Below are 25661 nucleotides of genomic sequence, written 5' to 3'. Positions count from 1 at the left end.
CAGATCCTTGTGAGTTGAGTGAACTGATAACAAAGTAGTACGAAGATAGAATAAAGTGGATAGGAGAAGATAGAGTAAAGTATAATCTATACAATATATAAAAGGGGAGTTTTGGAGATTTTTAGGGAAATAAAAAATGTTTTAGGGATATTTATGAAATGTTCTTTTAAAATAGATATTATTATTTAAATATAACTATATTTTTAGTGAATTGTTGGTTATTTAGTTGCTGTAATTAGGAGATTAGTAGTATAGTTAGTGGCATATTGCACGTTTCCATCAATTAGTTATTGAAGGGATCATTTTACAAATATTACTAACACTCTTTCGAAACTATAAATTAAAATACTAATTCTTGATCAGTTGATATGGCTCTTCCGACCACCCAAACCCTCACCGTCTCTCTCTCTCTCTGTTTTTCCTCTCCGATCACATCTCACATACCCTAATCCCCGCTCTACCTATACATAACACATATGTATTCACCCCGTGATTTACATCTCTGGAATTTCTCACTCTGATATTTCTGTATCGCCAGTCACCGGTTCACTTATCTCTCAATCTTGTTCTCACTATTTTTCTGTTTTGTGTTTGACTCTCCGATCGAGGTCTCTTTTATTGTTACCTGAAGCTCTCTTTAATATCAGTCTGTAGTGATGGCGGAAAGTAAGCTAGATCTTCCAGAGGATCTCATCGATTCGAGGCCGTCCGATCAATCATGGATTTCGAAAGGTAATCTACGGTTATTTTGAATTCTTATTGATTATTGCCTGTATTGATTTACTTTTGTTTGGACATGACTGTATTATGCGGCAATCCCTATTTTGTTGTATCAAGCCGTTTTTACAATGTAGCTTCCAATCTGTATCCTAGGGTTTTAAATCAGATTCTTCACTTCTGATTAAGTATCAACTTATCGAGTGAGTTCTGAAGATTGATTGGTTCTGTTGGGATTGAGTATAGTTCCATGTTGTGGTTGCTTTTAAATTTTTTTATTTTTTATTTTTTATTTTTAATTCTGAACTCCGATTGATGTGGATAGATTTCATTGCAATTGCTCTTTGGACTGTGGTCTTGAGTCCTTTTTCTGACTCTACCTTCATGTATTAAATGGATGCGTAAGGTTTTAGCTTCTCAGATATGCACCTTTTTTCATGCTTAATTTCTAACTGATATTCTGGTAGGAGTATTATTTTTGGGCACTGAAGACTCCACTGGAAATGATGAGGACAAAGGGTTGGTGGGATTACTGGATGAGGCAAAGGGTAACAATTGTTTTCCTTGCTAATTTATTCTATCTGGCGCCTTTGCTTCAATTTTTTTTTATCTTCTGCATCCTTAAAACTTATTGCCTTTACTCTATATGTGTTTTCTGCAGACCAAGTAGCTTCTGAGAGCATTCCGTTGTCTCCACAGTGGTTGTAAGCAAAGCCAAATGAACTAAAAATGGTATATCTACTACTCTATACCTGCACGCCAGCCTGATAGCATTTGTCACTTAGATTTCTGAAGTTAACTTATTGATGAATTGTGTTAGATTTTGTTATTCATGTTTTACTTTGTACATTAATGTTACTTTTATAATGGTGAGTTTTATTTTTCTTATAGGAAGTCATATATTTTTGGGGTTTGAATGTAGCCAATTTATTTAACATAGAGAGAAGGGGGCATCCTCCCACTTATTAATTTGTTAAAGCTTTGTTTAGTTATATATTTCAATACATGAGTTTAGTTATATATTTCAATACATGAGTTTCATCAACCGATTACTAAAGTTGTAATGGAATATATTATTTACACAAGTATATTATTGCTCTTGGTTTATATATTTATTATTAGTTACGTTATGGGATTTCTTAATTTTTTTTATTTAAGTTATACACCGTATTAATTTAAACTAATTAATGTCTTATATAAGTATGTTTTTTGAAATTTATCAATTTAAATAAATAAATTTTGATTGATAAATTTTGATGTATAATAGTATAGACAAATCAAATGAGAAATGAAAAAGAAAGAAATTTGATATTCTTTTAATTAAAATAAAAATTAAAGTAGTAAAGTAATAGGAAAAAATTACATAACATAACGTATAAGTTGACGGTGTTGATAGTAATTTATATAAAATATATATGCAAAATTGAAAAAGTAAAGAAAGTAGGTGAATGTGCATTTTGGTTTGAAGATTTAGTGTAAATCATGCATGCAAAATTATCAGTTCATAAATTTCTTCACCAATAATTCATTGTATTATGGAGTACACATTAATTATTTACAATTTTTATATAAAGATTATTCCTAATTTTGTTTAATTGATTTCGATAAAAAAATATTTTAATTTGTGCATCGCACAGGTGTAATACTAGTATAAAATAAAAAAGAAGTTGAATAAAGAGTAAAGTAAGATAGAATAAAGTGATTAAGATTAACTGTAATGAATAAAGTAAAGTGCGATAGAACAAAGTAATTAATTAAAACAACTTAATCAATTACTCCTACTTAGATCCCTCTCTTTCCTTAAAAAAGGGTATTGGCTTCCAATTGGGTAAATGAGACCTAAGAGCATTCACAATGGAAGGGTCCTTCCATTCCACATCAGCATTTGCCTATCTCCCTGTAATGGAAAGGCCCTCCCATTCCATTTCATTTTCACATCATCACTATTTTATTTTAACTTTTTTGCACTACTATATTTAATATGTTATCAAATTAAATAAATTTAAATAATAATGTAATACATGAAATAAATTTTAATTGATCCAAAACATGTTACAACTTATTAATTAATTAGATGAAAACCTAAATTAAATTGATCCAAAAAATTAGGAATACTAAAAAAATTAATATTATTTATTTAATAAATTTATTAGCCCACTAATAAGCCCAATAGAATTAATAAAAGAAGTTTAAATACTACAAATTAGGTTATTTTTCCTTCATTCACTCACAGCCGTTGCTTTCTTCCTCCAGGAAGATCCTCCTTCCTCAATCTCTCTTTCTCTACTTCTTCTCAGCATTTTTTTTTAAAAAAAAGAAGAATGTCTGATGATTGGCCCATCCTCCATAATAGATGGCCGATCATCGCCTCATTTCATCGGCCTTGACCGATGTATCGGCCCATCGGAGGGGGCGGTTGATCGCCCTCTCCATCGGTCAACCATTGCTAATACTCTAAAGGGCATGTTTGGTATGATAGAATGGAATGATGGTGGAATGAAATGGAGGTTGGAATGGAATGAAGATAGGAATGAAATGTCAATTTCCTTGGAATTCCTTTGCATTTTCATCCATTCACTCATTCATTCCATCACACCAAGCAAATGAATAGAATGGAAGTAGGAATCACATTCCATTCCACCATTCCATTCCATCGTACCAAGAAGCCCCTAAGTGGTCTCTCCCTCGATTTAATATATTGACCAATATGGTTGTGCCACTTGTCATAACCTCATTGGACAATAAATATTAGTTTAAATTTTAATATCTTTTATATATTAGATTAAAGAAATAAATGAATTTTATAAAAATTATTATTTTTCATCTAGAATAAATAAAAACCACATCTGCCATAGTTCTACACACACTAATAGTTTTCTCCACGTATAATTCTTTGTCTATTCTAAATTTTTATTTCTTTAGAATCTCTTTTTGCGTTTATATAATAAGGATGATAGAGAATAACATATTCTCTAAATATATATCTAATGTTTATATTTAAGCATAGACTGTGTATCTTAAATTTTGTATGTCAATTGTTCCATTTGATGTTTTGGTTTGTTTGTTTTATATTTTAAGTTTGCCATTTTTTGTTTTTTGTTTTATAAATTCTGCAATAATAAAATGTTATTATATGTAATAATAATATTATTAAAAATAGTACAAAAAGATCCAGAAATATTAAAGTATTCAATTTTACTTAATGTTTTTTAAAAAGTTGAAACTCAAAAATATTCTCAAGTGGTAAAATTGTAGTACTATATTAAAACTCTAGGATACTTTTTGGTATGAAAAGAATTCTTAATAATTCCATAATCCATTCAACATAAAATTGTAAATATTATAATTTATTTTTTTAATTCATTCTACCAAAGTTGAAAAAAAAGACTTCAATGATTATAATCACATGATGAATATAGCACTCATTATTAACTAATAATAAAAAATATAAAAAGAAAAGAAAATATAAATATAAATAATAAAAAATAAAGAAAATGCAATCTAAGAATACACATTATAAATACATGAAATGGGATGTTGGAATTTTATAAATATCTAGGCGAATTGAAAATAAAATAAGTAATTACATGATTTAGATTTAAAGAAATGAAAGTGGACGACTTGATTTAATATAAAATATTTTTGGGGAACTTAATAGCAAATTGGCAATTTTCAATAAATTATTCTATCATTGGATTTATAAAATAGGAGAAACCCTATACAGAAACAATTATCGCACCATCATTTTTAAGCTTAGTCCCAAATATTACTTTTTTCGTCCTACTGAAAGATGCACTATTTATTTTTTTAGCCAATACTGCAAGAATATATATTTTCTATTTTTAAAAACTCATTTATCTCTCTAATGTGGTGAGACTAATTTTCCACTAACAGTCTAACAATACTTTAGTTACTTTTTCTTTCTACTTCTCTCTTCTTTTACCAATTGTGCATTAAAATAAGTGTCCAACAAAAAATATATACTCTTATGGGACAGAGGAATTATTGGTTAATGAGCCAATAAATTTTAGTACAAATCATTTTTCAGCCCAACGGTCCACAACAATTACCCAAGTCCTAAAGTATCTTTTTCATTTAGAAGTAGCAGCTCGCAACAGGGTACGACGTCATCTTTGTAATTCTCCGATAGGACTAGTGGTCCAACACCAACCAAGCCCCTACTAGAGCAGTGACTTGGAGTGACTTGGCCTATGCTGGATCCATCATTGAATACTATGGTTGAGTTAGATGAATATTGAGTATGTGAAAAAGAGAGAAATTATTATATAGTATTGTATTAAAAAAGTGGTTAAATGAGTTCGAGTTAGCGGGTTGCTAACAAACATGGTATAGAGAAAAATAACTCAACTATAGTCGAAATGTCAGATGATCTAAAAAATAAATAAGACTCAACTATTTTGCTCTTGAACTCCTTTAACAAGGAAACATTATCGACCTAAATTCACAAGTACTTTCTGAAATATAATTTGACATTTTAATTTTACACGTATTATTTTTAAATTTATTCAATGAGAATATAATGTGCATAATAAACAAAACTACACCTTTAAAAAAAATACCGTACATGATTTATACCCTCCATCCTGTAAAATAGGCTATTTATGGATGATACGTGTTTAGTGCGTAATTGATAAAGTAAGACACGATGAGAAAAAATAGTTAAAATAAATCAATAATGTAGTAGATGGTGGGAATAAATAAAAAAAAAAGGAGAAAAAACTTTCATAAATGGATATGAGTTATTCCTATGGGACGGACGAAAAAAATAAATTCAGCCTATTTCTATGAAATGAAGATAGTATATAATAATAAAATAACAGCAATTATTATCATTATTATTATTAAATGTAATAAATATACATTTAAAAATATATTATTATATGCTAATACAAAGTAATATTTTACATAAAATAGTACATGTAAACTTAAATGCTATATTTGAATTAAAAAAATACTAATGAATTAAAGTTTTTTAGCCATCCGCATCCCTGTCTCTTATCCATCTCTTAACCGTCTCATCTCTTAACTATTTATGGGCATCACTGTACTTTTCAGCTCATCTCTTAACTAAGAGACAACACCCGCATCCCTCCATCTCTTAATCATCTCTTAACTATTCATTCAATTTCATTTTTTATTTTTAATTCCAACAAATTCATTTAATAAAAACACACTTCATTAAATAAAATAAAAATTACAATTTAAAAACCTAAAAAAATAAAAAAAAAATACATAATTTAAAATCCTAAAAAATAAAAAAATACATAATTAAAATACTCTAAATTAAACTATAAAAACTACTCCGCCGGCGAATCATCCCCCGAAGTCGCTGGTGCACCCAAGTTAGATCGATCCCGAATACCAAGTTGAGCTCTCAGATGCTCAATTCCGTCCATATGAGCTTCAAATTGGCGAGGATTCATTTTTGAAGTGTCAGCCATCGTGGCAACCAGGTACATGGACATTAGGCTGTTGTAGCCCATGCCCGAGCCCTCGCCCGCCTGGCTTGATTCGCCGCGGCCCCTCCCCCTCCCTCTCCCTCTCCCCCTTGCTCTCGCCGCCTTGGTCCCTTGCGGCCGAGGTCGTGCACCGGAAGAAGACCCCCCTGCATCATCGGTTGGCTTATCGGTTGGCGTGCCCTCACGTGAGGTGTTGCCTTCACCGCCATCACTAGACGAGTAGTGGCCACGCGCCGTGTGCTTCGTGCGTTTCGAGCCCGACTCGACACCGCCAGCCCACCTTTCAAGGTGGTGGACTTGCGACCAAACATCGACAAACTTGAAATCTTTACCGACGTCGTTTTTAAAGACCTGCAACGCCGCTCTCAAGAGTGTCGGCTCCACTGGCTCTGCTTTGATAATTCGCCTATTCTACCCTGAATATCGCGCAAAATTTTTTGACATCTTTGTCGCATCGGTCCCAATGACTGCGGAGCATCTTCACGTTGCGGGCAAAGGTGTTCTTCGGCCTTCGTGCGTTGTAAACTTCGGTGACTTTTTTCCAAAAACACTTGTTGGTTTGTTGATTTCCGACGACAGGATCGTACGAGACGCTTATCCAAGCGTCGTACAGAGCCAACGTCTCTTTTTAGCTGTATGGATGACGAGTGCCGTCCCCCACAACCTCGTGGTCGCCCTCTTCCTCCTCGGCATTGAGGCCGATCCTGCCGGAGCCGGAGCCGGAGCCTCCACCTATTGGCCAGTCGGGCAAAGTGCGTTCAGGCGCCAAAAAATTCTCTGGAATTTGGGATAATCCCGGCGATTGCCCGTACCTCTGGGGGGGAGGGACGATAGTATGCATCCACATTAAAATGTGGTGTTTGGTACGCCGGCGGAGTGGTCGAGGCTTGGGTGGCGACGAACCGGGAGTACCCAAAAAGTTGTACATGCTTGCCCAATCGTCGAACAAGTTCAAGTCGAACCCGCCGGAGCGCCGCCTGCTGGAGCCGCCGCCGCCGCTGGAGTTTCCATCGTCGGACATTTTTTCAACAAGTTGAGAGAAAGGAATAGATGAGTGTAGTGAATGGAAGAGGAATGAGAGTAGTGTTTGTGTGTAAAATGGTAAATGGAGTATGAAGTATATTTATAGAATAATAAAAGAAAAGAAAAGAAATTTTTCTTAAAAAAATCGACCGTTTGATACAACGGTCATTTGACCGTTTAATTTTTATTTTTTTTTATTAAATTCGAATTTTTCGAATTTATAAAAAAAAAATTATTACGTCATAATTCCGACGCCCACTCGCGGGCCGGCGAGTGGACGTCACGCCATACTCCAGCGCGCGTCACGTGGGGCGCGCGCGTCGTCTCGCCAGCTCGAGGCCAGCTTCGCCGGCACGCGTCGCGCGACGAGATGCCTCGTCTCGTCTCGTCGAGACGAGACCGAGACAGCATCGCGTCTGCTATGCGGATTCCCTTATGCCCTCAAGTGATTTAGGGGCAATGAGAAAGAAAAAGTTGAGAAAAATATAAAATATGATTAATGACTTACGCTTTCCAGAGATTCGTGGTGATATTTTTTCAGGTTCATGGACTTAAAATGGGTAAACTCTATTTTGTAGAGACCAAATTTGATGTTCACTGTATTTATTAGGTACCCAATAGGTTATTTATTTGGATGTAAAAAATTATCAAAATAGTACTCCCTTTTATGACTTGAGGAACAATTCAGTCCAAAAATATTTAAAATATTTGAAAAATCATGTGCAATTGCAAAGTTTGATATAAGTGACATGAAGATTATCTCGTGATAATTTATTTTCTCAATCACTAAGTGATAAAATATTATTGAAGATTATCTGGTGATAATTTATTTTCTCAATCACTAAGTGATAAAATATTATTCAAATTAGAGTGCACAAGCTTTTGCATAAATGCCTTGTTATTTTATTTTCTAAAATTATGTACATCGTGAATTTTCAATAAATTGTGTTAAAATAATATAAAGACGGGTTTTGATCTATGAAAATTAGATTTAAATACAGAAACGCAGAATACGGTCATACGTAGGGCATTTTTAGGTCATGCTAACAAAGCATGACCTAAAATGATCTTAACATGATATAAACCTGAATTTTATAATATAGCCTAAAATTGCTTAATTATGACTCTTCGTATTTTTAGTTAATTATTGACCATTAGATCACTTAATCATAGGACCAAGATTTGAGCCACATTCCTGGATTTAAATGCATACTTATTTTGATCATCTTCCATATAAACAGTATATATAACTTTCCTCATGTAACTCTAGCTGCATATGCACTGATGAACAATGAATTGCTTACTTATAGAAAAAATTGATTTTAAAGCGACTTTTATGCTAAATCAAGTAAACATGTTTTGTAATTAGTTGGGCATATACAGTCTTAATTTTTTTTCTTGAGTGTGTGTTTGGCATGGTATGATCCGCGATAAGATTTAAAGCTTGGTATGAGTGATACGAAGATCATTAATTTCACGATAATTTATTTCTCGTTCACCGAGTAATAAATAATCATTCAAATCCGAATGCATATGAAATTACATAAATGCCCTGCTATTTTATTTTCTAAAAATTATGTATATTTTGTATTCCGTTAAATTGTGTTTCGAACCGCATATAAATATCACTCTCTCATAACCCTAGCCGCATATGCAATGCCGAACAAGGTATCGTTTACTTAAAGCAAAAACCCGATCTCAAAGCGATTTATATGCAGGATCGAGTAATCGTATTATGTATTTCTCAATTTTGAGCCATATCAGAGAGATCTTGGCGAAACTTCCTCAAATCGAAGAATTCGAAGGTAATAACCTCAGCCAAACCCAATTTATTTTCTCATTATTTGATTATCTTACCTCAAAAGAGAAATTATACAGTGATTCTAATTTTCTAAAAGTCATTTACATTTTCCATTATTATACACTAGTCGTAGAGTAATTTTGCTATTAGCATCACCAGTTGACCTACGAATATACTATAGGTATGTGTATAATCCTTTTTAATTTATGGGGTCTTGATTTTAAACAAATTATTACATCATGATATTTTTATTCTATTTGATTTGAGCAATGAGAGACTGTGTCGGTTTAATTTTCGGGAATTCATGTTTATACTGTGGTGAATTTATTGATGATTTGGTGCGAATTTAGCTTTGTTCCAGGGAAAAAAATATAAATCGAGGAGATTTATAATTTGTATGTTTAGTATCTACTATATAACAATTTTAAGGGTGCGAATTTAGCTTTGTTCTAGGGGAAAAAATATTAATGGAGGAGATTTATAATTTGTATGTTTTGGTTGTACTACTATAGCAATTTTAAGGGTATTGGTAAAAAAAATCATTAAGTTTGGTCCAATATTAGTTTATCTTATTTTGATATTTTCTCTCAATTGTTTTGTAGTTTGTATGTTTAGGTTGGAGTACAGTATAATCAAATGTGATGCACTGGCAATTTGCAGTTACAATACAATAGATACCCACTTAATCTTCATTTTTAAAGTTTTCAATGAATCATTTCATGCTCGTGAAATTAATATAATTTGTATCTTTTAAATTAAAAATACCCCAATGAATCATTTTATATCTGTAAAATTAATACAATTTGCATCTTTTAAATTTAAAAATTCCGATGAATCATTTCATACACGTGAAATTAATACAATTTGCCATAATTAAAAGATACAAATTGTATTAATTTCACATGTATGAAATGATTCATCAGAAATTTATAATTTAAAAGATGCAAATTATATTAATATCACAAGCATGAAATGATTTATCGGGAAATTTCTAATTTAAAAGATGCAAACTGTATTAATTTCACAGGTACGAAACAATTTATTGGAAACTTTAAAAACTGAAGGTGAGTGTGTATGTATCTGTATAGTAAATGTAAATTGCCTAAAAAATTAAAAGGCAAAAAATGAAATTAGGGGCGGGAGAAATGGAATGAATCGAAATTTCCAGCCCAAAATTTCAAATTTCATCTACGGTTTCGATTGGTCCATCACACATCACACGGATCGACCCTTAATCCAACGGCCCTGATCGCGCTCAGCCTTAGCTCACCAGCACCAGCCCCTCTATAAAATCACAATCTCCGATTTCCCATTTCACCACCCAACGACGCATCCGAGAAACACGTTCAGCTTCAATACTCACAAAGGGTTCAATTGTCATTTCAAATGGAGGCTGCCGCTAAACCGAAGAAGGGCGCTGGAGGGAGGAAGGGCGGCGGCCCCAAGAAGAAGCCGATCTCCCGCTCCGTCAGAGCCGGCCTCCAGTTTCCCGTCGGCCGAATTGGCCGGTACTTGAAGAAAGGCCGCTACGCGCAGCGTGTCGGCACTGGTGCGCCGGTGTACATGGCTGCCGTTCTCGAGTATTTAGCTGCTGAGGTAAAAGGATTATGTGATGCGTTTAATTCGTTGTTTTGATCTGTGATGCGATTGGCTTAGTTCATTAGGTCCAGCATTGAATTGCGGTGTGGATCTGAGATTGCGCTATCGTGTTTCAATTATGATTGTTGATTTGTCGAAATTGATTGGATTTCAGGTGTTGGAGTTGGCTGGAAATGCGGCCAGGGATAACAAGAAGAACAGGATCATCCCGAGGCATGTTCTGTTGGCTGTGAGGAATGATGAGGAGCTGGGGAAGTTGTTGCAGGGTGTGACCATTGCTCATGGCGGTGTACTTCCGAACATCAATCCGGTGCTGTTGCCGAAGAAGACTGGCGGTGACAAGCCTGCCAAGGAGCAGAAGCCGGCCAAGGCTGCGAAATCACCGAAGAAAGCTGCGGCTTAGATTATGAAAAATTTGGTGCAGCGATTTTTATTTGTATGTTTTTTTTGGCTTAGAATGGGATCCAGCGGGATATAGTTAAAAGGATGTAATTATATAGTGCTGTTGATTAGAGCCCATTTTCAATGTCAATCAAGTTTAAGTCAGCCACTTTTTGCGGATCGCGTTTGGTTTCTTCGTTATTTCTCTTCTGAATTTTGTTCGTTCTGCTGTTTGAATCGATGATTATTCTGTGGGAATCGTTCGCTGAGATTTGCCGTTTCGTTTTGTTCATCATCTGACGGTAAGAATTAGATTCCCAACAAAAATCCGTCGTTTTCATTTTCCTTTATTCTCCCTTTTCTAATAGTAGTATTTTTAAAAAAAATATTGCTCAGAATCGATTTTACAGAGGCAATGGTATTGTTTATAATAGGTGTGGATGGGGTCAGTTACAAACTTCCTCGAGAAATAATCTAACATAAAATAAAGGAGCACTATAGCTCACCTTTTTAATCCCTTGTGGAGGAAAGTTGAATCTTTACAGAGGATGCGTTTCTTGCAAAAGATTCGTCCCGCCTTTACTTCGCCGCTCTATAGATGCCTCGTACGGCGGCACATGCAACTATTCGTCGGAGGTCTCTCTCTCTTTTCTTCCTTCGCATTTTCAAATGTGCGCAATGTCTCTCCTAGTCTCCTTACTAGGGTCTCTGAAATAAATTGGTCTCTTGACTAGCTTGCTTGGACCTAACTGTGGTTCTATTTCCTGCTCGATGAAATGCTCCAATGAAGGCTGAAGGTTTACACAGTTTATTTGCAAATTAGTAAAAGAAGCATGATATATACTTGTTCAGTTGCTTTCATGGTTGAAGCGTAAACAACGATATGTGGAAATGATTAATTTGCTGTTGACACAATTATATAAGAACTGTTCCCTAACAAGTTCCAGTATGACTCAAAAAACTGATGATTTTCCAAGAATGTTTCAAAGGTCTAAGTAGATAAGGACCATTTGATTGTAATATCCTGAATTCAATAAGTGTACATTAGTAGAAGATGGTCACTCTCTTAAATAATGGAAAGCTTTCTGCTTGCAGGACTCTCTTATGATACCAATGAAACTGTGCTGAAGGATGCATTCGACAGCTATGGTAAAATAGTCGAAGGTGGGGGAGTTACAAATTATGATTTACTCGAGATTTTTGTGGCATGGAAATGATTTTATAACATCAGCAGTTAAGGTAATATGTGATCGTGTGAGTGGAAAATCAAGAGGATATGGATTTGTGCGCTACTCTTCCGAAGCAGAAGCAAACAAAGCCTTGAAAGAAATGGACGGCCAGGTATGCTCAAAGAGTCAGCTACATTTTTCTCACATGCCCAAGTATCTTTGGTTAAGTAACATTCTTACATAGTGCTCCCTGTATTTTGTGGTTTTTTACAGTTGCTTGATGGCAGGAATATCCGAATTCACTATGCTCACAGAGGGGGAAGCAAGGAACTCAGGGTTAGGCCTAAAACTCTGAACCTTTGTGTCTTTATATCCACCATATAATCCTATTTTCCTTCTTCCCTTGATCTATATCTGGCTTAGTTTAAACCTTTCCTACTTTTGATTGATTTTCTCATTTCCATTTTCTATCTTGCTTAGTTTGACCATTTCAAAGCTTAAGACCTCTCTTCAATAGATGCCAGCACCATACTGGTAACTTGCACATTTTGAGATCAGATTTTCCATGCACATCCTTTAGAACTGAGAATCAGTTTGTCAGAGATTACATTTTACAATGATCAAGGAACTGATACTGAAGGGTATGTTGAAGAAGCTACAGTCTTCACATAATGAAAAGAGGAGAGAAAACACTGTATCCATCCAAATATAGAAAATGAAGTATAAACAAATCAAGATTCAAATGAATATGTTAGAAAGAATATTTAAATTCACTTGTAAAAGAGGACACAATACAATTTGTTAGGGGTGGGAGGTTGGATCTATCCCAACAGAAATTCCAACACATAAAAGAGGTCTATTTTCTGCCTTTTTATGTGGGTCCTTACTCCTTGGCTTCTATATGCATTATTGTTTTTAAGTTTAGTTAATTAAAAAGTTTCTCTATTGAAACATAGATTAACGTTCTTTTATAACTGAATCTTATGTTGGTTACTACTCCTTTGATGTTAAGAATCGTCAGTCTCCCTCTAAATTTTGTTTCCTGCCGGACGTTTGTTAGTTTGTCCAACATAATGATGGTGTAAGCAAGTTAAGCTATTGCAGTCTTCCCTAGTTTTAGTATCATTTTGCTGGTGGGATTTGTGACAGGCCAGCAGCCTAGACATTATTGATTTCAAATAATAGGGATGCGAAGACTGATAAAGATGGGAAAATGAGAACAGTATAAGGGGGGGGGGGGGGGGAGCTGATAAAGTGAAACGGAATTCCTGCACCATGCTCGATTATCTCGTTCTTGCATCTCCTTAGATAACTCATTAGTTGCAAGAAAGGCAATAAAATGTATTCCACATCTGGTGCTCCTATATTCTTTCTGAGCATGTTACCGAATCAAATCTAATACATTGAGTGATTGGGTCCAATCAATGTTTCTAATATGTACTCATTCTTTTAGTTACTGCTGCCTCCTATATTCAGTTCATTTCTCCATCTCAAGCTACCTCAATAAATTATCATTCAAGGGAAGGTCACTATCCCCATATTGGATGTCCATATCATGAAAGAAATATCTTATCATGTGACTGGTCAGAAACAGAAGTTATACTGAACTAGAATTTTATTAAATATACATAATTCTCTTGCCCAGTCTTTTGGCAAGTGACCTAAATTTGAATAGTTCTATGGGTCGAGCAAGAGATAATAATAGCAACAGACTAATAAAGTTGTTTCTTCATTGCTGTTATCGACTTATATAGCATAATGATTTTTCATTCTCTAAAACACTTGACATGGGGCGTAGAGTTTGGAAGATGACTGCATTTTCCTTCTGAGGTTTATTTAGTTCCTCACAGAATCTGTTACTGGAGTTGCACACCAAGTGAAACTTCTGATCAGCTAAAAGTATTCATCTCACGCTGAGGTAGCATCATCTCTTCCTTTAGCAAGTAGATCTGGATTATTACTTTTCTGCTAGAGGTGTCACTCTTTTATACGATCCTATAAATATGAGTCTTGATACACTTACAAAAAGCTAGTATGGAACTTCAGGAGTCATAGTTCTGGAGGAGTATTTTGTACTGCATTAATAGCTAACAAGGTCCAACACTTGGCTTGGTAATTGACCTCTTATGTAATTTCCACACATTGTTCCATTCTCTGAATCAGGGTCTTTACTAGCATGAATAGAATTCAATTTAGTATCATCCTGCATCCTAAAAGAGTTCCTGAAAAGGAGCTGGAAAAGATTGATTCTCTTTTTCGTCAATTTACTTTATTTGGCATACGGTGCAGCATCTGCAAATTGTCTATAAATAGTCCAACTCGGAAACAATCATCACCGTATCCTTATTCTCTCAGGAAAGGGACCCTGAATGAAGTCTCCTATGATGCTTCACTGCATAGATGCTGTTAGAGATACATTTGTACTTTTGCTAAAAATGTTCGCATCAAACCTTCACATCACCTAGTACTGCTCGGTGGTTGAATTAGCTGCCTAGGTTGGTTTCTGGAAAACTGGTTATACGAGTCTCTGTCCCAGTTAGTGTGCAAAGGCAGTTGTCTTTATTTACCAACATAATTTTTCAGTAGTCAGTTATATATCTTTTGATAAGAAGTCAGTACATGAAACAGTAACTGACAGAATGTGAATTATGTATCTATGAGACACCACATCCTTTGATAAGGCTGCAATTTACTTGTGCTCCCACAATATAAATCTTGCCTCTCCCTCGAAAAAAAAAAAATTATTGCTTCAATAGGTTGACTAACCAGTTTCTGATATGTCCTCAACTTCTGATGGCTTAAAATTTGATCGGACTGCCATGATTTTGTCCTTATTATTGCATGCCTCAGCAAATGTAAATGCTTGCACTATGATTCTATGCACGTCTCTCTGTGAAAGAAAGACACTGACTTACGTTTTGTATCAGGATGAGTGCTCTTCAACATCTATAGAATAATAGAAGGCTCCCAACACTCAGATTTTCCTCTCTTATGAATTGAAGTCAACAAAGAAGATTTAGTTATCAGCCTCTTGCTTCAAGACCTTCCCTTGTTTGTATGCTTTTGCACCTGGTGACAGATATGAGATATCAGCTGAGTATTATCATGAGAGGACACAAGTTTGATGGATTGGCTGCAGTAAGTTAATTCCAAAAATTGCAGATATGATACTATATTTAGTATTTCATCTCAGAGTAAATTGCTAAGGCTACACTTAATTCCGTTCACTCAGAATGTTACAGAAATTCATCAACTTTTGTTTGCCGGGATTCTTAATTTTCATACATCGCGTGAAAATTAGAGTGCTGATGTTTCAGTTTTATATGTATTATCTTTATAAAACAAGTTGTGTGGTTTTAACTTTATGCAATAAACTCTTGAGTTAACATTATGTTTGTGCGATAAGAAATGGTGAAATTATGCAAACTACGAATTCTAGTGTAATAGTACTATTTACTCATCTTAAAAGAATACTACTACTACTACTGTTCAGTTAACTGAAAAAATAGAAAACTCATTATGTGACTTGGAGTTTTAGCATAAGCAAAACTTTACAATTATCACTTATATATAAATTCAAAGAAATTTCTGAAATTCTAAATGGAAGGATCAAACCAACGACTAATAATATTAGTACTATTATCTTTGGTTTCAAAAAATAATAATTATAATTGTATTCTTTTTTGTTATGAATTACTCTCTCCATCCCGATGTCACATTTCTCTTTTTGGAAAAAGTTCTCTGCCACATGAACATAAAAATTATATTTTCTCTCTTCATTTAACACACAAAACAAAATCTCCTAAAATCTTGTGCCGTCTCACAAGTGTGACATCTTTTGTGGGACGGATGAAGTAATTGATTATATTCCTTTCTAGACATACCAATTTAAATTAGTCATTTTCTATTTTAAAAAAATAATAAAATTTTAATCTTCGTTATCTCTTGCTATTTTATTATCTTTTCGCTAATTTAATATTTTAATTAATTTCCCGTATTATTCTCCGAACTATTTAGGGCTCAATATCTAAATTGCACACTTTGTGGACTATACTACGAATTCAATAAAAGTAGAAGGACTAATTGCGAGATCTACTAATTTACCATTCCGTAACCAGTCACACGGAGACGAGGAACATACAGCCTTTCGACAATGGCGTGGAGGGGACAGCTTTCTCGAAATTTGAAGGAGCTTCGCATCTTATTCGCTCCTAATTCGGCTTCCAGCTCTTCCACTAGGTTTTTGCCAATCCATTCTCAATTCTATTTTGTCAAGCACATTTGTTTGGTCATGTATTCTAATTGATTGTCTGCGCTTCGTCTTTGTTTGAACAGAGCTTTCATCGAGAACAATTACAAGGATCTGAAGACAAAAAACCCTAAGCTCCCCATTTTGATCCGCGAGGCCACTGGCATCGAGCCTCAGCTTTGGGCGAGATATGGTAATTTGCTTATTTCTATGTTCATATAGATCCAAGTTTATCAGACGCTCTTCTGCGCTAACCTTTTTCTCTTTAGGCCGATTTCGGTGTTTTTTTAATGTTTTCGCGAGTTAGATTGCTAGCTAGGGCAATTACCAGTTCCAATCAATTTCAGCCGAATACCATGAGAACTTTTTCTACAGATGACGAATGTTTTTTGAATTTTAAACTGTATTGCATTCCAATTTAGAATACTGGATGAAGTCGCCGCGCGATTAGGGCACAGAGTAATGTGGTAGAAGCACTTTTTGGGGTTTTTATACGTAGAAATTAGGTACATATTGGATTCATAAATTGAGTCACACAATGTGCGCTGTTAATGAGTTCAATGGTCCAATTTGCTGGTAGAGCTCTAACTTTTCATTTATCTGATTCAAAACCACATAACCATCTGACGCTGCTGCATATGTGAATATCTATAGAGTAGAAGTTGCAACAATCCAGTTTCAAACATAAAATGCTAGTTTGAGAACTTCAGTTTCACTTTGACGTCTTTCTTTCAAATTCGTGCTCTGGCCTTTGCAGTCCATCCTGAGCACTTTATCCTGTTTTTATTTCGAGTTTCCGACAACAACTGATATATGCCAGTATTAGCACAATACTATGATAACTTTCACTAATAGTTATTTGCATTAATCTAGGATTTGGCGTGGAAAGGGGAGTACGCCTGGAAGGTTTGAGTGAGGAACAGATTTCTAAGGCTCTTGAGGACCTTAATAAAGCAGGGGAAGAAGCCCTTCAAAGCTGAGACATCTCCAACTGGGTTCCTAGACAAATAATATGTCAGCCAAAGTTTGTGGAGGTTGATTTTCTATTTCGAATCATAACAATTGTTTCAGTTGATCAGATGGTTGTTTGTCATTCATAAAATGTTATTGACGACAAATGCTAAGCCTCTTATGGAACGTTCTACTCACAAAAATCTTTGTTCCATTAAGTATTCCTAATGTTTCACTTCCTGCCTTGATGATAGGAGAAGACTTTATGTGTTCTGCTTGGTTTATGAGAATCTGCATCTTTGGTATTATGCTTGTTCTATGAAGTGAATTTTGTACTTGTGTAATTTTTATGGCTTGTTCTATGTCATCTGTTTGTACACACAATCTCTGCAGTATGATTAGATAGTTTGATAGTGATCTCAGATCTGCATTCTATATTCTGGTTACTTTGTCCAAACTCAAGTTCATATGGACAAATTTTAGTGGTCGCCTTGAGAAGAAAGAGCACCGGTATTGTATCAAGCATCATACAATTTTAGTGAAAAAATTTCATAGCAAGGCAGACTCGCAATATAAGGTTGCGTTATAGATACATCATTCCTATAGTGCATAATCAAAGACCAAATCCGTCTCATTGGATCAATAAACCAATCGTCTAGATTAAGTATCCCATGTATCGTTTTGTAGCAGATTTAGGTCATTATATGGGTATATTAGTCATGATGGTTTTGGGTCAAGGGGAATCGAAAATTAAGGATTAAAATTAAGTAAACTAGGGTATTATGCATATGGAGTACATTAAACTAGAATTGGTAGCCAATTTGAAAGTACACAAATAGTATTTTTTTAGAATTATATGCATTGAGCTTAGGGCATCATGTACATTGTCGTATGATATTGTAACAATGCAATAGGCAATGCAGACCATTATAAATGTATACAAATTACATTTTTTGCACAAAATTCTTCATCTGAACGTATGCAAGATTTCATTAGAGCATCCACAATAGGGTGGACACTTTGGCTGGACACTTTTACGTTTTTTGTCCATAGCCACTTTTTATTTGTCCACGGCCACAAAAAAAAGTTTCCGCAGCAATAGTGGACACTTTTTTTAGCCACATTTCACTTTATTTTATTTGTTGTTAATTTTAATTCAATTACAATTAAAATTATCGGACTAAAAATAATTAGATAAAAACGGCTAATAAAACAAATTAAAATTGAAAACTAAATTTTCGTCGGATTAAAGTAAGGGGAAAATTACAGCGAAAATTTGATCTACGGAAAATCACACATGTTCTTCACGCTACACCGCCTCCCCTACGTGCCCAAACCTCTTCAATCAAATCGACCTGGAGTTGGTCATGTGCTGTGCTCCTGCGTATATCAGCGAAACGTTGGATCAGATATTCATTACTACGTGGTACACCCATCTGTATCGGCGCGGAGACAACGCCGTGACTTGTACTTGCACCATCTTCCGGTGCCCAACGTTCTGCAGCAAATCCTTCATCTTCTATTATCATATTGTGCAATATGATACATGCTAACATAATATTCGCGACATCATCTTCGTGCCAAATTCGTGTCGGGCAGCGTATAATGGCCCATCGCGCTTGGAGCACACCAAAAGCTCGCTCAACATCTTTCCTAGCGGCCTCTTGTTTTCGCGCAAAATATTGTCTCCTCGCTCCAGCTGGTTGGCGAAGTGTCTTGACGAATACGGGCCAACGAGGGTATATTCCATCTGCCAAATAGTATCCCCTGCGATACTGCGTGCCGTTTGCTACGAAACTGATCTCTGGACCCTCTCCCCGGCACTCATCATTGAAGAGAGGCGACGACTGCAGAACGTTGATGTCGTTGTTCGAACCTGCAGCACCGAAATACGCATGCCATATCCACAAACGGTAGTCAGCAACGGCTTCCAGGATCATCGAAGGATGTTTGCTTTTGAAACCAGTAGTGAACTGGCCTTTCCACGCCACCTGACAGTTTTTCCACTCCCAATGCTCCCTGGGAAACTGTGCACCGCACCGTGCATATCTAGCAGTCTCTGACACTCATCAGAGGTTGGCTTTCGTAGGAACTCCGGACCAAAGACTTCCCGCATGCCCTTACAAAACTGCCGGAGCACCTCTAGACTAGTCGTCTCACCCATCTGTAGGTATTCGTCGAACATATCAGCCGGTCTGGCATAGGCAAGGCCTTATTGCAGAGGTGCATTTCTGAAAAGTAGACAGTCCGATCCGGCCAGTGCAATCACTCCGGAGGTTGAAGCAATCGTACCGGTCCGCCAATGTCGTCGCTATATGGGTGAAGAGCGGTCGCGACATTCTGAAACGCCGACGGAAAATCTCAGCCGGGTAACGGGGGTTAGCGCTAAAGTAGTCTGCCATAAGCCGCTCAGCCGCTCCGACATGGTCTCGTGGGATTGTCCGACGATGACGAATCTCACGAGGGATCGCCGCCGCCGCCAATTCCGCCTCCAATTCCGCCGCCTCATCCTCCTCGTCGGCTTCCCTCTGCACCTCTTGAATCAAAGAATCCCATGCTTCATTCCACAAATCATCCATAAATAGCAATGGAAATCCAAAAATTTTTAGAGATAGAAAAATTGGATAGAAAGTGAAATGGGTGTGAAGATGTGTGTGGAGAGAAGATGAAAATGAGATGAATATTTATAATAAAAACAATTAAAAATTCGAAATTTAAAGAAAAAAAAAATTTGGAAATCGGCGATCGCCGCGGCGGTTTCGCCGTGCAATAGATAGCCGTGGCGGCCGCCGCTTTTCTCTCTCCTCCGGCTCGTCCTCGGCGCTTTCGGGGTGAAAGCCCTTCCGCCCCACAAAAGCCGTCTACCTCCGGGGCGGCCGCTTCCACCACAATAGACAGACGCGGCTTAGCCGCGATCGAGGCGGCTGCCGCGCCGCCCCTATTGTGGATGCTCTTAGAATCATTGTAAAATTATGACAAAATACATTCTTAGGTCCTTATACTTTAGTGAAAATGTTCATTAGGTCCTTGTACAATTTTTTCGTTTTAATAGGTCCTTATACTTTTTGCAATATTTTTATCAGGTCCTCGTACAATTAATCATTTTAGCAGGTCCTTATACTTTTATCATAACTTTCATTAGGTCCTTGTACAATCTTTTATTTTAGGGACTTTTTTACATTTATCTTGGATAATAATCTAAATTTATTAAACTTAATGAACTTTTTAATATTCCATTATTTAACTTAGCATAGTCTATAAAGATAATATCATCTTGTTATCCAATAATCTCAATAAGTTGTAGAGAATAATAAAAAGATTAACTGTAATAATTGAAGATTAAAATTGAAGTATTTTTTTTTTTTTAGAATAACTATCCGAATTCTCAATTGATTATTTATATTTATATTGAAACATATGTTTCCCTAAAGATTTATAATTATAAGATAAGTTAAATAATAAAATTAGAAGTTTCATTAAATTTAATAAAATATAAATTATTATCTAAGATAAAAGTAAAAAATTATGATAAAATAAAAAATTATATAAGGACCTAATAAAAGTTATAATCAAAGTATAAGAACCTACTAAAACGAAAAAATTGTACGAGGATGTGATGAAATTTATGAAAAAAGTATAAGGACTTATTAAAACGAAAAAGTTGTACGTGGACCTAATGAACATTTTAATTAAAATATAAGGACCTAAGAATGTGTTTTGCAAAAAATTATCTTTAATTTGATATATTAAGATTTCTTTTTAGATTTTTAAGAATCGACCATTATTATTAAAAGTGACATGTGACATTAAAGTTTTGTAAAAATCGACTGCATTGTAACAATACATCGATGTCATTTTCTATACTTCACTGTGATATATTATTCATATGAATTTACAACATTGTCGATTATTCCATAACTAAAAAAAATAATTTCCTATATTATTTAATTTTAAATTGAATCGGCGCATTATGCAAATAGATAAAATTAAATTGTACTCCATTGAAGTACATCGTTATTTCTTCAGTGATTCGTTTCGAAATGTATAAAAGGAATTAATATATCAAACAAAATCCAACAAATCTCAAAAGTGCAACAATATCGTTATGTCAATAATCGGTTATAAGTAGGACTTAAATCAGTATATTCAGTCACTAGATTGCGTATTAATCTGTGGATTTTTTGACATTTACTATACATAAGCTCACGTATGATATTCTAATCTTATTTTTCTTAAATGACATTGTGTGTCTTATAAATTTACAATGCATAACTTAAATTTGAGTTTAATAAGCTAGTTTTAGAGTTAGTACAATTGATTATGACCAGTTATTCAATAATTCAATTATATAGCGTGTGGGACACGTGGATTAATCTATATGCTGACTCAGCTTCGTTACAATAATTTAAACGAATAAAAATAGAATTGGATGTGCATGATTTCACCTCTCGTGGAAAGAAGATACGTTAATTTACCTCCAAATTTGGTGAAATCAAAGCGATGCCGTAAAAATTGTGTGTTCAACTATATATACACGCATCTATTGAGGCACCAAAATTATTTTTCCTTCTCAAATGATCGGTAAGCAATCGGAGCGATCAGAATGCCACCGGCGTCAACGGCTCGCGGCTCCGCTTATCTCAACGCGCTCGCCGTTGAGATTGAGAAGAAGCTTCAACGTGTACGTACTCTCCAATCTCTCAATTCGATTCTTCTCCGTTTCTATATCATTTTTTTCTTTTTCGAGGAATTTCCCCCTTTCGGTCCCCTTCAACCTTATCCAATATGGCAATATGCATTTTAGATATCATGAATTGGCAGTGGTTTCCGGCGATTGATATTTTTCCTTGGTTGTTGTTGATAGGCGTTAGCTTCGGCAACGCAGAGGCGAAATTTGTTGCAAGAGTTGTTTGCGGACGTAGCTCTCGAGGTAGATGATCGCGCAAAAGGTGATTCACTTATTTTTCAGGCACATGTTTTTGGATTTTTTTTTTCTTTTCTGGCGGATGGAGGGACACCGCGAGATGAGAGATGCATAAACATAGCAGGCGCATGTAATAGCTCTTTGGCAGTTGATGGCAATTGGAGGTGAATAGGATCTTTCCGAATTACTACATAGATTAGTAACCATCCTAAAGCAGCCTCTAATCCATAGAGTTTTGTCCTACACAAGAACTAATTTCTATTTCTGGCTCAATTGTTTTCATCTTGTATTTATGCACATGGTTCAAGAGAAGATCAGCAGGTTCTCCTGGTAAAACTTTTAGGCCTATTGGTTATATGGTGTGATACATTTCTCCGCTCTTTATTGAAACAGATATAATTTTTGGCGAGGAGGGTGCCATTTCTGTGGCTGATGATGGGTATGGAGGCCCTTTATGCTTTTATGACGTGCTTTCTGATCATTTCATTAGCACGCCTGAGAGTGGGAAATCAATCCTTGATTTGATTGTGCAACTTTGGAGCCAGTCATTTGCATCTAATATTTTCGCTTTGCTGTTCCACAAATGGGTAAGTCTTGTTAGTGTGGAGGTACCTTACATGTCAGCTGTTTAAGCGTGTAGATAGAGATATAAGCATCCCACATTCCCACTTGTGTTTTTGTGGATGTACTATGATATTCCTCTCTCGCCTTCATATTCTACAGAAACTTTCCCTATCCTAGTTACTGCTTTTCCTGTTGATTATTTCATTGTTCTTTCCAATATCCTAACACACACTTCATACTGTAGCTGTTTGAGGTTCAGCTTGATAGTCCTGAGGTCCTGCTGCGGTACTCTTCTGCTCTTGTCCAAGGTGCTACAAATGTCTTCTGGTAAGAAAATTTTACATATTACAAGTTAAACGGTGATACCATATTTCAACTGGATAATGTAACTGATTATCTAGATTGCAATACCATTTCAGTCGATCCATTCTTTAGCTTCATCATGTATGTAGTGAAATGACTTAGACATTTTTATTTCCTTGTAAATAGCAAATATTTATATGGTGCACTCTATACGGTGCTTGGTGCGCTATACTAATATAATTGCAAAATGAAAGCCCTACCACAAGAATATAAGAGATGGGGAAAGAAAGAACAAGGTTGATAGACCCACATGTGTATGGTGATGCACTATGTGGTGCCGTGTGGCTGTTTTGAGTCCCCCTGTTCTTCCTATATGTATGGGCCTATGTAGTGCCTTGCCTTGTACTGAAAACCTAGTTATATGTGGATCTATGATGACATGTGGTAGGAAATTAGAATGCCTAGTGTAGCTGGCCAGTTGGACTGGTGAGCAAAACTTTCCTTACTATTCCAGGTTGATATTTCCTTGTATATTTTGAGAGACTGGAGTGGGCTTACCCACATCATGTCAGATTTGCATGTATAATATGTTGTGTATGAAGTCTTTCCAACTCCCCCCCCCCCCAAAAAAAAAGAAAAGAAAAACAAAATAAGTGAAGAAATCCAAGAGAGATAAGGGAAGCCACTGACCTCTACTCCTTTATGTTTCTTATAATTCTGCCCGTTAGAAATTTCACAAGGGAACTTTTCTTATTAATTACAGGATTGACATCCAAACAAATACACGTCGTTTCCAGAGTTTATTTAAGGTGAGCATATATAGGCAAAGTTGTAATTGGCTTTTATTACATCTTAACCTCTCTACCATACTTTAGGTTCTTACACTTTCAAATGATTGTAGTATCTGCTTGAAGAAGTTGCTATACAGTCAGAGAGATTGAAGAAACTCCCCATACAGGTCTAGAATTTTATCATACATCTTTCAGTTCTATTATTTGTTTTTTAGTTCAAACTTGTATTAATATATCAAATTCACAATTTACTTTTTGTGCTTTTATTATCATTAGGCTCAGCGAAACCTGTTTCTTCTCCTCTCAAGATTCATTTTTTTCTACGATGCAGGTTTGTAGACCTTTTAGCATTTAGCAAATAAGCTTGTTTAGAGTTGTAGGTTCCATTTTCGTTATTTCTTAAACAGGACTTGATTGTGAACTTTATAGTTGACCAGCTTCAAAGCTTTTTGAAGCAGTTTCCTGATTACCCCAATGCTTTCTTGGTTGGTAGCGGCCCTGATATATTTATCACTGAGCTAGCTGATCAGGTAACTAATGGCAGACGTTTACATTTGTTCCATAGTTAGTTGTAATTGTTATCTTGATAATGATACCAGATTGCTTACTATTTTCCATTCTGTTAAATTTACGTTCTTTTATCAGCTTCAGAAGTTAAAGGTGGAGCCTGTACTTCTGCACTACCTCACTCAAATTAAAGCTCTCCAAGGTACATAAGTATCATATCTGGCTGGCGATGTCACTGTAACTTGATTGAATAATTTTGGATCTGTTAGATGTGACGGCCCCATATTTGTAAACTCTACAGGTGTAGAATTTCGAATGGCAACTAGTACAAAATTGAAAACTTGTCTCTATAGCTTCACATCTCCCGGTGGTCCTATGTATCCAACAAGAGCTGTTCGTCATGCTGCATGGGACGCTTTAGATTTTCTTTTCCCTGTGAGTGAATTGAATCCCTGCTAGTTGATGATGTATATGTGTTGCTTATGGCTAGCAGAATCTGGATACACCACCCTCTCACCCTCTCTGTTGCTTCCTTATGCATGTCATTAAGGAAACTCTAATTTACTGCTTGATCTTTTAAATCTGTATGATATTAGAGACTTTGAAACGAGGTTATCTTGGGAGATAAATATTAAGTTTTTGCTGCAATGACCTGATGCATATCATGCTCATTTTTTGTTGCAATGAATTGTGCCCATATCACTTTACCTTGGATTTCATTTCTCAGCAATAATCTGTTATTTGACGCTGCTGTTTTTCTTCTGTATTGCAGGTTGGCAGATACCCTCGACATCTAATAAGTCTGTTTTTCCGGTTGCTGTATCCGTGGTACTGGCCCTCGTCTTGTTGGAACTTTGTAGTTTCTTGTATACAAGCTGTGGTGTATTCCGTGTGGAGGTTGCTGTTTTCTAGATGGGAAAACCTGATAAAACCAAGGCGACCAAACTAGATGTGTGGATGGGTAGCTATCATGTAACACTAATCTTTCATCAGAAGAGTTGTATTCTGTAATACTACTATATGTTTCTGTAATCAAAATAGTTTTTTCATTGAGACAATTCTAGCTAGAGTATTATGTTATGTATTAACTACTATGTTACTAGATATTATTTGGAAGAATCTTCACATAATTGAGATTTTCAATTGTGGTTTTTCATGATATTTTATGTATTCAAGTTGAATAAAAGTTGAATGAATATCCA

The 25661-nt window shown here is 35.5% G+C and overlaps 4 protein-coding genes and 1 long non-coding RNA gene across 10 annotated transcripts; all 5 read left to right on the top strand.

The window, feature by feature from the left end:
* The first annotated feature begins 225 nt into the window (after positions 1 to 225).
* Positions 226 to 1603, top strand: LOC125191369 (uncharacterized). Of its 2 annotated transcripts, XR_007171089.2 has the most exons (4): positions 226 to 544; positions 648 to 732; positions 1185 to 1265; positions 1379 to 1603. It is a non-coding gene; the product is annotated as an uncharacterized LOC125191369 (long non-coding RNA). The 2 variants fall into 2 exon arrangements; XR_016130120.1 differs by having other exon boundaries at positions 233 to 732.
* An 8732-nt stretch (positions 1604 to 10335) lies between these two features.
* LOC148926452 (putative histone H2A.1) lies at positions 10336 to 11166 on the top strand. Its single transcript, XM_089059414.1, has 2 exons — positions 10336 to 10617; positions 10775 to 11166. The coding sequence occupies exons 1-2, from the start codon at positions 10408 to 10410 to the stop codon at positions 11021 to 11023; spliced, it is 459 nt and encodes a 152-aa protein (XP_088915540.1). The 5' UTR covers positions 10336 to 10407; the 3' UTR covers positions 11024 to 11166.
* Positions 11167 to 11178: 12 nt separating this feature from the next.
* On the top strand, positions 11179 to 15452 carry LOC125190208 (glycine-rich RNA-binding protein 4, mitochondrial-like). 5 transcript variants are annotated; one of them, XM_089059415.1, is made up of 7 exons: positions 11179 to 11303; positions 11436 to 11637; positions 12097 to 12165; positions 12236 to 12342; positions 12458 to 12506; positions 14021 to 14088; positions 15098 to 15452. In XM_089059415.1, exons 2-6 carry the CDS (start codon positions 11550 to 11552, stop codon positions 14065 to 14067), a joined length of 360 nt encoding a protein of 119 aa, XP_088915541.1. In that variant the 5' UTR covers positions 11179 to 11303; positions 11436 to 11549; the 3' UTR covers positions 14068 to 14088; positions 15098 to 15452. The 5 variants fall into 5 exon arrangements, with proteins under 5 accessions (XP_088915541.1, XP_088915543.1, XP_088915544.1 ...); XM_089059417.1 differs by having other exon boundaries at positions 12444 to 12506; XM_089059418.1 differs by lacking the exon at positions 14021 to 14088.
* Positions 15453 to 16249: 797 nt separating this feature from the next.
* LOC125187343 (NADH-ubiquinone oxidoreductase B8 subunit) lies at positions 16250 to 17678 on the top strand. The gene is made up of 3 exons (XM_048083915.1): positions 16250 to 16409; positions 16506 to 16612; positions 17293 to 17678. Exons 1-3 carry the CDS (start codon positions 16324 to 16326, stop codon positions 17397 to 17399), a joined length of 300 nt encoding a protein of 99 aa, XP_047939872.1. The 5' UTR covers positions 16250 to 16323; the 3' UTR covers positions 17400 to 17678.
* A 4157-nt stretch (positions 17679 to 21835) lies between these two features.
* Positions 21836 to 25620, top strand: LOC125191146 (uncharacterized). The gene is made up of 11 exons (XM_048088629.2): positions 21836 to 22051; positions 22235 to 22319; positions 22688 to 22881; positions 23103 to 23185; positions 23925 to 23970; positions 24063 to 24119; positions 24229 to 24283; positions 24382 to 24482; positions 24598 to 24661; positions 24761 to 24894; positions 25232 to 25620. Exons 1-11 carry the CDS (start codon positions 21974 to 21976, stop codon positions 25406 to 25408), a joined length of 1074 nt encoding a protein of 357 aa, XP_047944586.1. The 5' UTR covers positions 21836 to 21973; the 3' UTR covers positions 25409 to 25620.
* The last annotated feature ends 41 nt before the right edge of the window (positions 25621 to 25661 follow it).

The sequence above is a fragment of the Salvia hispanica genome, chromosome 5, assembly GCF_029641045.1.
Source record: "Salvia hispanica isolate PSC_SH4W2 chromosome 5, Shi_PSC_v1, whole genome shotgun sequence".
Taxonomy (NCBI): domain Eukaryota; kingdom Viridiplantae; phylum Streptophyta; class Magnoliopsida; order Lamiales; family Lamiaceae; genus Salvia; species Salvia hispanica.
Note: the sequence above shows the minus strand (reverse complement) of the source record. Positions and strands in the feature narration are given on the sequence as shown.

Excerpts from the sequence above, each read along its gene's own strand:
- LOC148926452 (XM_089059414.1), top strand. The coding sequence starts at position 10,408 with ATGGAGGCTGCCGCTAAACCGAAGAAGGGCGCTGGAGGGAGGAAGGGC. Across the intron at positions 10,618-10,774 it reads TCGAGTATTTAGCTGCTGAG|GTGTTGGAGTTGGCTGGAAA; the intron begins GTAAAAGGATTA and ends ATTGGATTTCAG.
- LOC125190208 (XM_089059415.1), top strand. The coding sequence starts at position 11,550 with ATGCGTTTCTTGCAAAAGATTCGTCCCGCCTTTACTTCGCCGCTCTAT. Across the intron at positions 12,166-12,235 it reads CTATGGTAAAATAGTCGAAG|TTAAGGTAATATGTGATCGT; the intron begins GTGGGGGAGTTA and ends TAACATCAGCAG. Across the intron at positions 12,507-14,020 it reads GGGGAAGCAAGGAACTCAGG|AATCTGTTACTGGAGTTGCA; the intron begins GTTAGGCCTAAA and ends AGTTCCTCACAG.
- LOC125187343 (XM_048083915.1), top strand. The coding sequence starts at position 16,324 with ATGGCGTGGAGGGGACAGCTTTCTCGAAATTTGAAGGAGCTTCGCATC. Across the intron at positions 16,410-16,505 it reads GCTTCCAGCTCTTCCACTAG|AGCTTTCATCGAGAACAATT; the intron begins GTTTTTGCCAAT and ends TTGTTTGAACAG. Across the intron at positions 16,613-17,292 it reads TCAGCTTTGGGCGAGATATG|GATTTGGCGTGGAAAGGGGA; the intron begins GTAATTTGCTTA and ends GCATTAATCTAG.
- LOC125191146 (XM_048088629.2), top strand. The coding sequence starts at position 21,974 with ATGCCACCGGCGTCAACGGCTCGCGGCTCCGCTTATCTCAACGCGCTC. Across the intron at positions 22,882-23,102 it reads CTTTGCTGTTCCACAAATGG|CTGTTTGAGGTTCAGCTTGA; the intron begins GTAAGTCTTGTT and ends TTCATACTGTAG. Across the intron at positions 24,895-25,231 it reads CTTTAGATTTTCTTTTCCCT|GTTGGCAGATACCCTCGACA; the intron begins GTGAGTGAATTG and ends TCTGTATTGCAG.